The sequence below is a fragment of the Lampetra fluviatilis genome, chromosome 17, assembly GCF_964198595.1.
Source record: "Lampetra fluviatilis chromosome 17, kcLamFluv1.1, whole genome shotgun sequence".
Lineage (NCBI taxonomy): Eukaryota > Metazoa > Chordata > Hyperoartia > Petromyzontiformes > Petromyzontidae > Lampetra > Lampetra fluviatilis.
Genome location: NC_136291.1, coordinates 6844642 through 6861943, shown reverse-complemented (window position 1 = coordinate 6861943; position 17302 = coordinate 6844642). Strand labels below are relative to the sequence as shown.

The following is a 17302-nucleotide window of genomic DNA, read 5'->3' as shown; positions in this document are numbered from 1 at the left end:
TTTCTGCAAGACTGAGGGAGCCTCGCTGAAGTAGGGCTTATCAGCATTAGGCACTAGGACTACAGTTTGAGGTATGACTATCCATAAAAACAATAATCCTACGTAGTCATATCCTATGACCTCACGCACCACTGCAGTACAGCAATACCCCGGGTTACGTTGGGGATGTGTTCCTGAAAGGCGCGATGACGAATATCGAAATGAAATATTCTTAGGTTTTTTCGGTAAAGTCACGTAGGTAAAAAATTAAAATTAATAAAAGTAAAATAAAAATAAAATAAAAATCACGACGTTTCGGAGGCAACACAAGCTTCCGTCTTCAGGTGGAACCGTCACAGCACGACTGCTGCATCAAGACGGAAGCTTGTGTTGCCTCCGAAACGTCGTGATTTTTATTTATTTTACTTTTATAAAAAAAAAATACCTACGTGACTTTACCGAAAAAACCTAAGAATATGAATGCTTGCAGTCACGAAAGCTTCAAATTTAGAATTAATATCGAAACGACGTCAATCGAAGCGATTTACAGGGGTAGGTGGTGGTGGAGGCGAAGGCTGAGAGGCGATGGATAACAACGAGGAGGGACGATGCTGCTGTCAGCGACTTAAGTGCGGGTTGAGCGCGACGCAAATCAGGCAGTGGTGTCAATTAAGTGCCGACGCATTTGTGAAAAGAAGTTAAAGGGGGAGACGTAAATTGTGTTTTACCGTATCGTGGAGACAAAATAAAGCGAGATGGATGTGGCATGGGAAATAATAATCTGCAAAGTGTTCTGGACTGTTCCATGTGAAATTAAGCACTGGCTATATTATTACTACACAGATTATTTTTTTTTAAATTGGAACTTTTAATGTCCAGGGACAAAAAAAAATGGGACAATTTTGGGAAAACCAGGAGAGGTGACAATGTTATCACGATGGCCCCATCATTGCATTATCTTTAGGAAACTGTCCTTTGCAGGGAATTGTATAGGAGACTCATTCGAAAGCAATTAATGAGTTAATATTCATCTTTTTTAATGAGTATAGTTACAAAGTACTCTGACAGCCTCTGCAGGTTTTCCAGTTGTTCATTTAAGTGTTTCCCCGCCCACGTCTCCACCTTACAGTCATTACCCGGAATAGCTTAATGCCCTCCATTACCCACACACCCAAGTGTTTTATGGCATCTCTTGCTGATCGCTTAAAGGCACGCGGCAACCTCCTTTACAGGTGAGCCCACAACTTTCGCCATGAATAGTACTTTCTCACCCAACTGCATTTGTTCACATTTCTTAAGCACTGCAGCAATGCCGGGTATAAATATTCGTACGTCCCTCTGGGCCTGCCAGGAAACTGTGTAATTGATTTCTGACAAAATGGTGATGATTGAATAGTCATGGTTGGGAGCTACACCAACCATTTGCAGCGCAAGAGTGATCATTCTGTCCATTGAACGCGCAATGTGTGTACTGTGTTAGAGAGCATGTTATTATGGGTCATCTGTGAGGCTGGATTTACATGTTAAATCCCCAATAAGTCAAATCATATATGTAGCGTTCTCATTGTTAACGTTGTTTTTGTTGGAAATTGAACAAACGTTTAATTTAACCGTGAAGTATAATCATTTAAGCGATTTTACATCGTTGACGCCAGTTGTTTCTATTTAAAGCAGGTGTTTAAAGTATAATTATGAGGGCTGTTGAAATGTAGGTGTGGTTTACAACACCGATAATGATATTCATTATTCACTGCCAGCATTACTTACTAATGAAGGCTTGCCCACATTGCCATCTAATTACATGTAAAATATATTTGAAATGTGTGTGTTATTGTAAGCGATGCAACCTATTAAAGAGCCAATTTTCTCTCTTTTTTAAGATGCACTTAATATATTACAAGCAATAATCTGGTCCCAAAGGAATGACAATTAAGTACAGTACTGCCAAGGCCCTGTATTGTGAGGACAATCTTACACTGCCACCTTGTGCCTAAGCGTTGGAAGTGTGTGTGTACTCTTAGTTCTTTCGGTAAAGTCACGTAGGTAAAATTAATAAAAAATAAAACAATAAAAATCACGACGTTTCGGAGGCAACACAAGCTTCCGTCTTCAGCTTGTGTTGCCTCCGAAACGTCGTGATTTTTATTGTTTTATTTTTATTAATTTTACCTACGTGACTTTACCGAAATAACTAAGAGTATGAATCCTTGTAGTCACGAAAGCTTCAAATCTAGAATTAAGTGTGGGTGTGTTTATCTGGAGCACAGTATCGACAGCCACCGACTTACGGACGCCGGAACTTACGAATACCAGCACTTACGAACGACCACCCCACCACTCAGGCAAGATATATATTGTTTTAACTATCCGACGTACGAACAGGAGCTCGTGCGGTAGTGTAGCGGTTAGCGCGCTGCGCTATGAACCTGGCGACCCGGGTTCGATTCCCGCTCACGGCTAACACCAGTGACGATTATCTGAACCGGTCCTGGGCCTCCCCTAGGTCGACTCAGCCTTAAATGAGTACCTGGTACGGTGTGTAAACATAGCCGCTGGGGAGACAAAGGCGGTGGGGCGTGATGCTGGCCACCCACCCCCTCGTGTACCGTTCTGGCCTTCATAGGTGCTCGCTAACAGCACTTGCCCCTACAGTCTGTTAAGGCTATACGGGGGATCTTTGGGGGGGCAGTAAAGTCAGCGACCCAAGTTCGATTCCCGGACACGACCAACACCAATGACGATGGGTCCTAGGCCTCCCCTAGGTCGAATCAGCCTCAATTAAACATCGCCACTGGGGAGTCAACGGGGGGCCAGGCGTGGTAGTGGCCACCCACCCTCTCGTGTGACACAGTGCCGGCCTTCGTAGGTGCTCGCTAACAGCACTTTCCCCAACAGTCTGTTGAGGCTATAGGGGGGATCGTTGTTGCGTGTTTGCGTGTGCCCCGTGTGTTTATAGATGTCGGGACAATTGTGGGGATTGCTTCCCTAACGCCAAACAAGCCAGGTTCAGGACTCAAGGCAAGTTAAAATAAAACTGATTTTTCTTATATTTTAATGACTATACAGTATTTATCACAATATAGCATGCACATGTAAAATATGTATTCTTATTTGTGAGTTTAACAATGCTTGCCTTTTTTTGTTGAATCATAACACTCAACACAACACATTTAAACGAATGTAAGATAGTTTTCCTAAAACTCAACACTCTATCATATATTGTATCTCTTTAAGTATACATATACCAAAAACTAAAACCGCTTGTGTGTTTAAAAATATATTCAGTATCTTACATCATTCTAAATACAGTATGGTGATATAAGGTTTTTAAATGGGGTGAAATAAAGTCAAATTCAAGCTGTTTGTGTGTCTGTTTTTTTACATCTCCGTTAATTGGCCAATCGACCAATCAATACATGCCTATTATATGACGTCACAATCCACCCCTCACGCGCCTAAGCAAAAGGTTAATTGTGAGGCACGGTCTGTCGGAGCCCTCGAACACGTGTCTCGGATGAGGGGCCCGTCCACTCACCAGGACCACCTAATCCGCACCACCCACCACTTAGGCAAACCACTCCTCAGTTCGCAACCACGAAACAACGTAATAATGCAACGAGAACCCATTCATGGAAACACGAGACACGTAAGGGGCCGTCCATAAATGACGTCACGCGATTTTTGACGATTTTTGACCAACCCCCCCCCCTCTTCGTCACACGGCGTCGGCGTCACAAAAAGTCAGACCCCCCCCCCCCCACAAATATGACGTCACAAAGCTCTGCCCTCCCCCCCCCCAAAAAAAATAAAACATGCTTCAAATCGCGTTAAACTATTGTCATTGTAGTGCGTATTTAATGTGGCGCTGCACTCTGATGTTGTAGGAGAAAACATGTATTAAAAAGTCTATTTAATTAAGTAGAACGTGTTGTCTATATTTATTCAAAGTTGCGCATTTTTATGTGACGTCACATTTCTCAAACCGCCCCCCCCTCCACTTGTCACACATCGTCACAAATGTCTGACCCCCCCCCCCCGCCTAGGTGCATGACGTCATTTATGGACGGCCCCTACCCAAAGGCTCGACGCCACATAGACTCAGGGACGAGTGTGTATGGTCCCACTTCCAGATGCCGTGAGTACAACTGTCGTCTCGAAATCATCGACATTTCTCCCTGAAAAGGGTTTTGCGTGTATTCGATCGCCAGCATTGTATCGTCCCGGCTGGGAACTCTGCTTGAGCAGAGCGTACGATCTCTCGCTCTTCCCTGCCAGGCGTTGGGATTGTTGCACTTGGACTCAATAAGTAATACTCGAAACTCTGCCTGGGCCAAGGCCGTAATTATAATATATATTGGGTGGGGGACGCATCCCCCCCCCCCCATATTAAAATATGCTCAAAATATCCCCCCCAATATATTGCTATAAAAACATTTGTAAAATGTTTTATAGCGATGCTATGTAAATAAAAACAATTTGCTAAACCTTGGCCACAATGCATCGATTTCTGTTTATATGATTGAGGTTATGGTTGTACTTTATGAATCCCTAATCTCTGCCATTACATACAATGAAACAAGAAAAGGTAAAAAAGAGCAATGTAATACAATACACTATAGACATTAAATTTCGATTTAAAGCTTTCGTGACTGCAGGGATTCATCTTCATGGTTCTTTCGGTAAAGTCACGTAGAAGGGAAATAATAAAATAATATAAATTAAACATAATTATCTTGCAGGGGGTCTGGGGTCCCCCCCCCCGAAAAAAAAAATCTAAATTTGAAAACTAATTTCCTGCCATTTCCTGCCTAAAATTTTAAAAAATTCACTAACACATGGGATGGACTTTTAATTATTTTTTTACAATAATGTCTATAGTCTTCTTGGTTCTTTCGGTAAAGTCACGTAGAAGGGAAATAAAATAAAGTCACGTAGAAGGGAAATAATAAGATAATAAAAATAAACCATTATTATTTTGTTATGTTTGACACGGGAAAGCGTCACGGCGCGTTGTGGTTATGGTAAGAATGTGGTTGCTTCTGGTTGTTGCTATATTGTGGTTGTGATTATATTCTGGCTGTTGTCGTTATGATTGTGGTTATAGCTGTAAGTCATCATCTGTTTCCAACCCTGGATAATCCACATCCCTATGGCGGAATTGAGTCTATAGGACAACCACTCTTAACTTCCCCACAAAGTGGAATGGTATTTTATCGACCACGAATGCATGATGGGCTGAGTGAAGTGCAAACCAGAATATGAACTCGCAAATTTCTAATGTGAGTCACTCGCTCCATCGTTGAGTTTCTTGGCTGGTCTACTCACACTTAGCAGACATTGACCTGTCATTCACCAATGACTGCACATAAAGCCCAAACCATAAAATGGTCTTCTTCATTTCATGTAGCGGAACCCCGGCTCTGAGAACAAACAACACGAGTGTGACTGTCTTACGACGAACATTACGACGAACTCTTGGTGGTGGAGTGGTTGGAAAAATTGTGCCACCTACTGTGTGAAGGGATATCAGGTCAGCTTATCGCGATTTGGGTTAGAGCGTATAAATATGAATTAGTCGTTAAACCCGCCACCACACGACACACCCATTTAGTAAGGTTCGTCACGTAAACGAAACATGCAAATTCGTTACTAGTTCAGTACATTGGTGTGTTAGAGAGTAAACACACAACATTAACAATTGGGTTTACTCTAAATGGCTGTGTCGGGTGGTGGCTGGTTGAACTACATATTTATAATTACGCGATTTAACCCAAAAACCTCTCTTCGGGATATCAGGTATTTCTGTGTTATCGGCACACATAGACACCCTTGCAAATTACATGTTTAATTTAAACGCATTATTCAGTTCAACATTTTAATAAAATGCAGTGTGCCATTCTTTACCACAATCGGTTGCAATGATCTGCACAATACATTAACATTAGATTTTCTGTATCATTGCATGAGGCCGTTTACCAAAATTATGATAAATTTGTGGCAGATTTTTTTAAATACATATTGTCAAAGTTGTCACTCGCTGAGGCCGATGGCCGGGCTTGGGCAGCTTATGCCGACGATCCTCTTCAGTATCTCCGTGTGGCGGAAGGTTGAAGTGTCATTGACAGCTGTCTGCGTCAGGCAAGGCCAACAAAGGACACAAGCCCGTGCGTGCAGCCTGGAGGAGGGTAGCTCAGCGTCAGCGACCGGCAGGGCTGAGTGTGAATGCGTTATCGTGCCCATGCACGGAGCTTGCACGCTTTGCCCTCTCTCCCCACTGCTGTGTTGCTGGTGGGGCCCTCTGAACTGTTCAAGTTCAAGTTCATTTATTAGGTATAGCCCTGTGAGCCATTCGGCTCTTGAATCGGGTGCAACCGCAACAAACAAAAAACAAAAACATGAACAAGAAAACATCTTAAAGTGACTGTGCAAACAGAAAATCCAAGAAAAGACAGCAAAATATTTCAGAAAAAGCACCGTACACCAACGCTGTGTGCAAAAATCCCAGTGGGATGCAAGTCAAACAACAACAACCACAAAACAAACATGGCCAAACCAAAAAACTTTTCGAAAATCACCAAAATAAATCCATAAAAGCAATGAAACAGTGATCATAGGAACTGTGACCGAATTTTCACAATAAACTACGTAAACAACATGTACTACCAAAACTCTGCAGCCATAGCTGGCTGCATGAGTCACTCCACAACAGCAGGAGCATCAGTCGGAGTATCAACATTTTTCAATGCACCTTTAAGATCAGCACACTAAATCAAAACACAGATCATACTTTGCAGCGATCATCCGGAGCTCGTGTTGGTCATGGCTTCGTATTGGTTCGAGCATTCTCTAATTTCTTTGGAAATTGAAAACTCGCTTATTTAGAACTGCTTTTTGTGTTTAGTTTGTTATTCGTCCAACTGTTTCGTTCCTTATATCGAGGCGTAGATGTGGTAACCACACTTCTGCGCTCTTGCGCAAAGTGTGTGGGGGGGGAAAGGGGATTAATGAGTCAAATTAATTCATCATCATACTCTTTGGTTCTTTCAGTAAAGTCACGTAGGTATAAAATGATGGACGCTTGTGTTGCGCCTGAAACGTCGTGATGTATTTTATTTTATACCTACGTGACTTTACCGAAAGAACCAGAGTATGGATCCCTGCAGTCACGAAAGCTTCAAATCAAAATGAACTCATCATCCTTCCTCCACGATAGATAACATAAGCAACGCTTTATAAGAATGTATTAAATCCCATAATCGCATAGGGTATTTATATTTATATTATTAGTATTAATGATGAATGTGGTGAGTTGGGTATTTTTTTGGAGTGTGACAAAACTGTACTCTTTGTTTTTTTCGGTAAAGTTACGTAGGGATAAAATACAATAAATTAAAAATGAAAACAACTAAATTAAAACCACGACGTTTTGGGTGCAACACAAGCATCCGTCTTCAGGTTGAGACAACGCAGCGAAAGCACAACCGCTTAAGTGTGTCTAAGAGATGGCTGTGACGAGGAATTATATATGAGAATAGGTTTTCCCCTTTTTTCTGGCAACAAAACAGGTGTTAAGATGTTAAAACACAAAACTGAAACCTTTTACAAGGAATCATGTCTGCATTAACCACAATACTTGTGGTCAAAATGCAAACAAACAAAACACATACTCTAATAATATATGCATTGTCTTTGAAACTGATTGGTCCACACCAAAGACAGCTCTGACACCTGTTTTGTTGCCAGAAAAAAGGGGAAAACCTATTATCATATTTTGGTACTGGCAAAGGAGGTCCCATGAGAAATTATATAGTTGCGGGGGAAGGAGGGGGGGGGGGACATGGTGAATGTGGGGGGCGGGGTGTGGGTTGGGAGGTAACGCATGTAGTTCAAACTGAAGCTTTGTGTCACAAAACTGATTCTAGTAAAACGCTGCGAGGGCCTGGAAGGGTCACGTGAACTCGTTACATAAAACACATTCAAACGTAATAACATGTAGTCGTTCACACGCGATTTAATTCATGTATCACGAGCTTAGTAATTTAAATGAATCGATTACAGAATAATTATGTGCCTATACTATTAACCACGGGAACTATTGAGTCTGAAAACTAAATTTTTTTAGCGGCCCTATGTTTTAAATTTTTGCAATTTTCCCAATATTTCATTGCAAAATTACTTCTATTATACTTTTTTATTGATAAGAGTTGAAAGGCAAATTCATACTATTATCCGCAAATATTTTTTCCACCACGGATAGGTGGAGTAGAAATGCGGATAAACTCTCAGATAGCATCATCACCACGATCCATTAGCAAGTAACCCGTAGGTTTTTGTGCCCACTTTCCTCTCTCTGGTGCCAATCTACTCAAGTAGTGCACATCTTCTGGCACCAACCTCTTATGTCGTCAAGCCATTTTCTGTCAGGTCTTCCTCTCTTTACATTTATTTCCATTTTGCCGAACAGACACACTTTTAATTTCCCTGTTGTCCGTCTTACGTGTGTCCAAATAGTGCCAGTTTCCTTCTCATCACTGTCTACATCAGGTCTTCTTTGAATAACAGGATCCGCAATATCCCCCCCCACGCCCGTCCACAACAACTAAAGCTGAGAGTTAGATACTCAATACACGAGTTCAAATAAAATGTGACACTTCATCAAATGCTAGCGAGCTGTTAACTACCTTGCGTGTTATACAGGAGGTCGTGGGTTCGATTCCGATCCTGACGCCTGTATATTTGTAGTTTTGCGTGTCTCTCTCTTTCTGTCCTCGTGGTCGCGTGGATTTCTCTCCGGGCCCTCCGTTTTTTTAAATCCTTTATATTAAGTTCGCTTGCTTGCTTAGGACCGTGCAAATCTTTCGGTCGTTTTTTAACCCACTTCCCGTGATCCGATCGAGCTGACATTTTGCACACAGACTCGTTGTGCGTGACAATGTATTTTCGTGAAATTTTTTTTCAAAAATTTTACACTGTTTAGGGGAAAATGTTTAAATATTTAATTACCAATTGTTTAATGCTGCCAGACAATCATCTGACCCATAGGTGGCAGCCATCTCAAGCCAGACGACGATAGGACTCTAGCCGCCCCGATGCCACGCATATAAAGGATTTATAGTGAAAAAGTTTGTTTTTACGGGTTTACTTGTTCCCCTCTACATTTCGCAACATGCCGTTCGGAGTATTAGGCTGCTATAAAATGTCCACGTAGTGATAAGCCAATTCGTCGAGCTATCATTTGCAATAACCAGTTGGCTTCCGCAAAAAGTTGAACACTGTGTAACCCTCACAAATTCTCGCCACCACAAAAGCGTGGCCTTGCCTGGTAAAATCTAATCTTCATTTGAAGCTTACGTGACTTTACCCAAAGAAGTATGGTAAAATCTAATGAACAAAAGACAGTGTTCATGAGTTTTAGCTGAGTGTGTGTCTTTCTCTCCACTGACTGCAATTGGATTGAGCGCTCTCCCATTGCTTGGCGTCCGATCACGACACCCCCCCGCCCCGCCGCCCCTCCCCCTTCCCCCGTGCGTGCCCTTTGAACCCGGAAGCGAGCGAGCGTCCTCCCACGTCTGTCAACATTTCCCTGGTTCAGTGGGTGGCAGAGAGAGAGAGAGAATTAAAAACATTCAATCGTCGCTAATTGTGTGTGTGTGGGAGGGGGGCGGTTGTTTTGTGTTGTTATCGTCGTCGCCGCATCTATTTAAAAGCAACAAAACCCATCGATGTTAGGCGTCGTGTCGCTCCAGTCGGTAATGCTGCTGGTGGCGGTGGCGTTCGTGGTGGCATTCGTGCTGCTGCTGTACATGCTGTCTCCCCTCGTCAGCCCCGCGCGACTGGGGCTCAGCGGCGCTCATGTGGTGGTGAGAGACCCCCCACCACCACCACCACCTTCCAGCATCAAAGTAACACTGACACCGAGTACATTTGTACAGTTAGGCGAGAGCTCGGCTGGTGGTCGTGGAGGCTATGCTAAGCAGCATGAGCCAACGCGAATTCATGTCATGCTGTTGAGTTAACTGCATACGAGCGTAAGGCGCTCATGTGGTGGTGAGACCCCCCACCACCTCCTCCCTCTTCCAGCATCAAAGTAACACTGACAACGAGTACACTTGTACGGTTAGGCGAGAGCTCGGCTGTTGGTGGTGGAGGCTATGCTAAGCAGCATGAGCCAACGCGAATTCATGTCATGCTGTTGAGTTAACTGCATAAGAACGTAAGGCGCTCATGTGGTGGTGAGACCCCCTCCCCTCCCCAGCATCAAAGTAACACAACGTCACAAAGTACACTTCTCATTAACTTGCTTCTGCTGCTGGTGGTAGTGGAGGCTCTGCTAAGCAGCATGAGTTAACGCGAATTAACGGAATGCTGTAGAGTTAACAGCGCTTGCTAACGCCACGTGTGAGAGCCAGCATTAGAGTGGTTTAACTACAGCGATACACTTTGATTTAAAGCTTTCGTGACTGCAGGGATTCATATGCTTGGTTCTTTCGGTAAAGTCACGTAGAAGGGAAATAATGAAATAAGAAAAATGTTAAACAATAAAATTCTCACGACTTTTAGATTGCAACACAAGCAATCGTCATCAGCTGTGAAAACTCACAGCAATACACTCTGTAACTCATGCAATTACGTGAAACTCGTGTGATGGTGAGGTGATGCTAATCAGCAATGGTTAACACGAATTAATGGATTGCATGTCACAGTTGAGACCCGGCATTAGAGCAAAATACTACACGAATACACACGTCAAATATTGGTCTAATATAATAACATTAGGGCTGGTGTGGGTTTGAGGCGAGTCAGCATTCGTTAACATGAATTACTGTTTAGATAACTCTCATCTCGCTTGATAAGGAGCTCATATGGCAGTGAGAGTGTTGGGTTACACAGTGTTAACTAGCGTGTTAACTAGCTCGTGTGGCGGTGAGACTGTTAGTGTTACACAGTGTTAACTAGCTCGTGTGGCGGTGAGACTGTTAGTGTTACACAGTGTTAACTAGCGTGTTAACTAGCTCGTGTGGTGGTGAAACTGTTAGTGTTACACAGTGTTAACTAGTGTGTTAACTAGCTCGTGTGGTGGTGAGACTGTTAGTGTTACACAGTGTTAACTAGCGTGTTAACTAGCTCGTGTCGTGGTGAGACTGTTAGTGTTACACAGTGTTAACTAGCGTGTTAACTAGCTCGTGTGGTGGTGAGACTGTTAGTGTTACACAGTGTTAACTAGTGTGTTAACTAGCTCGTGTGGTGGTGAGACTGTTAGTGTTACACAGTGTTAACTAGTGTGTTAACTAGCTCGTGTGGTGGTGAGACTGTTAGTGTTACACAGTGTTAACTAGTGTGTTAACTAGCTCGTGTGGTGGTGAGACTGTTAGTGTTACACAGTGTTAACTAGTGTGTTAACTAGCTCGTGTGGTGGTGAGACTGTTAGTGTTACACAGTGTTAACTAGTGTGTTAACTAGCTCGTGTGGTGGTGAGACTGTTAGTGTTACACAGTGTTAACTAGTGTGTTAACTAGCTCGTGTGGTGGTGAGACTGTTAGTGTTACACAGTGTTAACTAGCGTGTTAACTAGCTCGTGTGGTGGTGAGACTGTTAGTGTTACACAGTGTTAACTAGTGTGTTAACTAGCTCGTGTGGTGGTGAGACTGTTAGTGTTACACAGTGTTAACTAGTGTGTTAACTAGCTCGTGTGGTGGTGAGACTGTTAGTGTTACACAGTGTTAACTAGCGTGTTAACTAGCTCGTGTGGTGGTGAGACTGTTAGTGTTACACAGTGTTAACTAGCGTGTTAACTAGCTCGTGTGGTGGTGAGACTGTTAGTGTTACACAGTGTTAACTAGCGTGTTAACTAGGTCGTGTGGTGGTGAGACTGTTAGTGTTACACAGTGTTAACTAGTGTGTTAACTAGCTCGTGTGGTGGTGAGACTGTTAGTGTTACACAGTGTTAACTAGCGTGTTAACTAGGTCGTGTGGTGGTGAGACTGTTAGTGTTACACAGTGTTAACTAGCGTGTTAACTAGCTCGTGTGGTGGTGAGACTGTTAGTGTTACACAGTGTTAACTAGCGTGTTAACTAGCTCGTGTGGTGGTGAGACTGTTAGTGTTACACAGTGTTAACTAGCGTGTTAACTAGCTCGTGTGGTGGTGAGACTGTTAGTGTTACACAGTGTTAACTAGTGTGTTAACTAGGTCGTGTAGTGGTGAGACTGTTAGTGTTACACAGTGTTAACTAGCGTGTTAACTAGGTCGTGTAGTGGTGAGACTGTTAGTGTTACACAGTGTTAACTAGTGTGTTAACTAGGTCGTGTGGTGGTGAGACTGTTAGTGTTACACAGTGTTAACTAGTGTGTTAACTAGCTCGTGTGGTGGTGAGACTGTTAGTGTTACACAGTGTTAACTAGCGTGTTAACTAGCTCGTGTGGTGGTGAGACTGTTAGTGTTACACAGTGTTAACTAGCGTGTTAACTAGCTCGTGTGATGGTGAGACTGTTAGTGTTACACAGTGTTAACTAGTGTGTTAACTAGCTCGTGTGATGGTGAGACTGTTAGTGTTACACAGTGTTAACTAGTGTGTTAACTAGTACGTGTGGCGGTGAGACTGTTAGTGTTACACAGTGTTAACTAGTGTGTTAACTAGCTCGTGTGGTGGTGAGACTGTTAGTGTTACACAGTGTTAACTAGCGTGTTAACTAGCTCGTGTCGTGGTGAGACTGTTAGTGTTACACAGTGTTAACTAGTGTGTTAACTAGCTCGTGTGGTGGTGAGACTGTTAGTGTTACACAGTGTTAACTAGTGTGTTAACTAGCTCGTGTGGTGGTGAGACTGTTAGTGTTACACAGTGTTAACTAGTGTGTTAACTAGCTCGTGTGGTGGTGAGACTGTTAGTGTTACACAGTGTTAACTAGTGTGTTAACTAGTACGTGTGATGGTGAGACTGTTAGTGTTACACAGTGTTAACTAGTGTGTTAACTAGCTCGTGTGGTGGTGAGACTGTTAGTGTTACACAGTGTTAACTAGCGTGTTAACTAGCTCGTGTGGTGGTGAGACTGTTAGTGTTACACAGTGTTAACTAGTGTGTTAACTAGCACGTGTGGCGGTGAGACTGTTAGTGTTACACAGTGTTAACTAGCGTGTTAACTAGCTCGTGTGGTGGTGAGACTGTTAGTGTTACACAGTGTTAACTAGCGTGTTAACTAGCACGTGTGGCGGTGAGACTGTTAGTGTTACACAGTGTTAACTAGCGTGTTAACTAGCTCGTGTGGTGGTGAGACTGTTAGTGTTACACAGTGTTAACTAGTGTGTTGACTAGCACGTGTGGTGGTGAGACTGTTAGTGTTACACAGTGTTAACTAGTGTGTTAACTAGCTCGTGTGGTGGTGAGACTGTTAGTGTTACACAGTGTTAACTAGCGTGTTAACTAGCTCGTGTGGTGGTGAGTCTGTTAGTGTTACACAGTGTTAACTAGCGTGTTAACTAGCTCGTGTGGTGGTGAGACTGTTAGTGTTACACAGTGTTAACTAGCTCGTGTGGTGGTGAGACTGTTAGTGTTACACAGTGTTAACTAGTGTGTTAACTAGCTCATGTGGTGGTGACACTGTTAGTGTTACACAGTGTTAACTAGTGTGTTAACTTACTCGTATGGTGATGAGACTTCGTTAGTGTTACACAGTGTTAACTACCGGTAAAATCACGCAGATAGAAAAATAATTAAAAAAAAAATCACGACGTTTCCCAAAGAATATGAATTCCTGCAGTCACGAAAGCTTTAAGTCAAGATGTAACCACCTCTCCGGGGAGGGTTTCCACACAACCATTAGATCTTTTAACAGACTCCGCGACAAGAGGGCTCATCTGATCGAGTCGCTCACTTCTCTGGAGAGATACCGCGACACCCAGGTCATACCGATCGCCCTCATTTTAGTTTGCATTCTGACCACAAGTATTGTGGTGAATGCAGACATGATTAGCCGAGGTATTCCTAGCTCTGCGATCTTACATTTACTTGCAAATTCCACCTCTAGCCCCGCCCACTTCAAACATATAACACCTTCCTGCGGAGGGAGCTGGTAGCAACGTTGGGTTGCTCGGTCAATGCCCAGGGTCAACGGCGGCGTGGTGTATTCCACAAATATGGCCGACTCTGAGGGCGGGCACAAGCCGGCATGAGTAGGTTAAACGTTGAGTTTTATAAGGGCACCACGGGGTGACCAGCCCCTCCCCACCCAGCCCCACCCAGCCCCACCCCCCACCCAGCCCCACCCTCCCCTCCCCACCCAGCTCCTCCCCACCCAGCCCCTCCCCACCCAGCCCCTCCCCACCCTCCCCACCCAGCCCCTCCCCTCCCACCCCCCACCCAGCCCCACCCTCCCGACCCAGCCCCTCCCCACCCTCCCCTCCCCACCAAGCCCCTCCCTGAACGACGGACACAATAATCCCCTGTGGGCTGGTGTAACCAGGAGGTTCCTACCAGTATAACCTTTGGCTGTAGTAGTTCTCTCGCTGTATTTCTTCCTGCCTCAGCAATCCGCCTGCTCTATTTTTTCACCTGAAGACGATTGCTTGTGTTGCGATCGAAACGTCGTGATTTTTTTTTCATTTGATTATTTTTCTATCCTGCGTGACTTTACCGAAAGACCCAAAGAATATGAAACTTAACATTTTAAGCCAAGGTGTAGCATGCACATAGTGCTGTACAACTAACCGCGTCCACTAGCACATTAAGTGCATGTGGTGTTGATGCCTTATAATTTTACTATCAAAATAAAACGATTATTAAAATTGGCCTGCAGCACAAATGTGACGCGAGACTTTTTTTTTATGACAACAAACGCAATCGTGACAAAGTGGCACACTGCACTGTGAACTTTCTGACCTCACTTGCATTCCCAGCCGCAGCTCACATGAGTGGCGAGTGGCATAAGAATTGGCGCTGGCCCCAAACATTAGTGAAATATGGCCAAACAACCTTCATTGATCTTCTTGGTTATTTCGGTAAAGTCACGTAGAAGGAAAATAATAAAATAATATAAATAAAACATGAAATAATTCTCACGACGTTTCGGCCACAACGCAAGCAGCCGTCTCGACAGACCTGTTCTCCACCTGAAGACGGCTGCTTGCGTTGTGGCCGAAACGTCGTGAGAATTATTTTATTATGTTTTTTTATTTTATTATTTTCCTTTTACGTGACTTTACCGAAAGAACCAAGAAGATGAATCCCTGCAGTCACGAAAGCTTTAAATCGAAATTTAACCTTGATTGACACATTTTTGGAGATAATATGTAACTCTTCGTTTAAATAAAACGCTTATAACGACTAAATATAGCCATTCCTTACTCATATTTTATACAATTGTGTATGCGAGTTTCACGACCAATAACTGATGAGAAAATACAACACTGACATCATGTGATGAGCATTTGGGTGGTGATTTTCTTTCAAACAATAGATGCACTGTTGTACCATACTGTGTGCACATGTTTTCAATAAACGCCAGCCAAAGTAGCAAAAATGTGGAATTTCAATGAAGAACAGCATTACGCTGTACATGTTTCAGTGGTCGATTTTGCATCAAAATGCCGAGCAAGCACATCAATTTTGGCTTGACCATCTGAATGTGAAATTGTAGTTGTTCTGCAGCTACATCAGCCATACGAAAGAATAAGTTGGCCTATCATTGACGTGGTTGTATGGTAATGGAGGTTAAGTTTGAATCTTTAAAGAATTGGAGCGATAGCATCACCATTTAAAAAACAAACGTACGTCTTTGAATGCCCCCAGTTTTCTGATCGTATTAGCTACTTCAATCCGTTGTAAATCTAAGTGTACTACTGTACATTGTAAGAATTTTGTGTTTGGTAGCGATTTAGGGAGTGTGGTGGCATGAGGGCACATGGTAATTGCTGCATTACAACTTAAACAGAAATAAAAGATGCCTAATCATCTGATGGTAACCCTTGCGAGATTTCCATAATCTGCTTTGCAAAGTAGAAAAAATGCTCATAATTAAGTTTTTGGGTTAGATCGCGTTATTTATAAATGTGTCGTAACCCTCCACCACCCGACACGGCCAATCAGCAAAAAGTGTCACGTTGACAAAAGACAAATAGTTCACTACTTTAGCCCACCCGTGTGTTGAATTGGCCGATGATGCTGGATGCAATTACCAGCGAAACGTCGTACTTAAAAATTGTAAATGTTGTGGTTTCACGCTTCAACACACCGGTGGGCTAAAGTAGTGATCTATTTGTCTTTTGTCAACGTGACACTTTTTTGCTGATTGGCCGTGTCGGGTGGTGGAGGGTTACGACGCATTTATACATAACGCGATCTAACCCCAAAACGTTTATTAATAATATTGGTCGCGAAGCCTACGTGTTAAAAAAAAATGCTGCAAACGTGCATGTGCACTTGTGGATACGATTTGTTGGTGCTCGACCTTTCACTCGGAATATTGCTTCTGCTGTGCAGCCAATTCAAACACAACACGTTACAGTGATGTTGATGTGAACGTTTTGTCCCATAAAAACATACACGTGCAGTTAAACCACTGTAAACATTTTTTATTTGTTTTCAATTTGAATTTTGTAAAAAAAAAATGTTAGGAATCTTGAATTAAATAAAAAATGGGTAGCTTAAAAATATAAAATACTATTAAAAAATGTGCATATGAATAGTAATTATATTACAACATCACCGATGTGCTATTGAGTTTTTAATCACGCTGTGTTTAGTTCACAAAACAGTTTTTCCTGTTATCTTGCAGCCAGCCGTTATACTTCCGTTTTAGTTAAGAACAGTTTTGTTTGTTTTTATGCAAACAAATAGATAAAAGTATGTAGTTTAGACTTTAGTCTTATCAGAATTTTCAGTCGTTGGTTGCCGAGTTCAATGAACTGAAGTAATGCAGTTTTGTTTGTTTATGATAAAAAAACGAATCTTTAGCAAAACAGAAAACACCCCTGAGGCTTGAATATGATGATAAAAGTACAACGTGTAAGAAACACTCTTGTCTAGAAGTATTTATGTAGACTTTAAAGTAATTTAACTCTGCACATGAAGTCAAAACCGGACACAAAAATACTTTACGTGCTTTGTTTTTTTTGCCTTGTTTTCTGCTGTGCATTTAAGGGGACAAATCTGGGGGGGGGTTTCTGTGTTGTGGTCTTGGCCTCAAAGTAATCTTTATGATGTGGTCTAATTTGTAGGTCGTGTACCAAAAATCACTTTTATCCTAAATGCCAAATACCTTCACTAAGTATTCTCTAAATGGTGAATGTAAAGCCAAATAATTATTTTTATTCGACTTTTCAACAAATTAACT

The 17302-nt window shown here is 42.6% G+C and overlaps 1 protein-coding gene across 2 annotated transcripts in view; it reads left to right on the top strand.

Moving 5' to 3' along the window:
* Positions 1–2262: 2262 nt before the first annotated feature.
* Positions 2263–17302, top strand: part of KDSR (3-ketodihydrosphingosine reductase) — a 30965-nt gene continuing 15925 nt past the window's right edge. The window contains exons 1-3 of one of the 2 annotated variants that reach the window (XM_078864096.1): positions 2263–2321; positions 2936–2997; positions 4023–4114. In XM_078864096.1, coding sequence (XP_078720222.1) covers positions 4094–4114 — 21 coding nt within the window. In that variant the 5' untranslated portion in view covers positions 2263–2321; positions 2936–2997; positions 4023–4093. Of the gene's footprint in view, positions 2322–2935; positions 2998–4022; positions 4115–9536; positions 9840–17302 lie in introns of those variants that run through there. The other variant, XM_078864095.1, reaches the window with a different exon arrangement.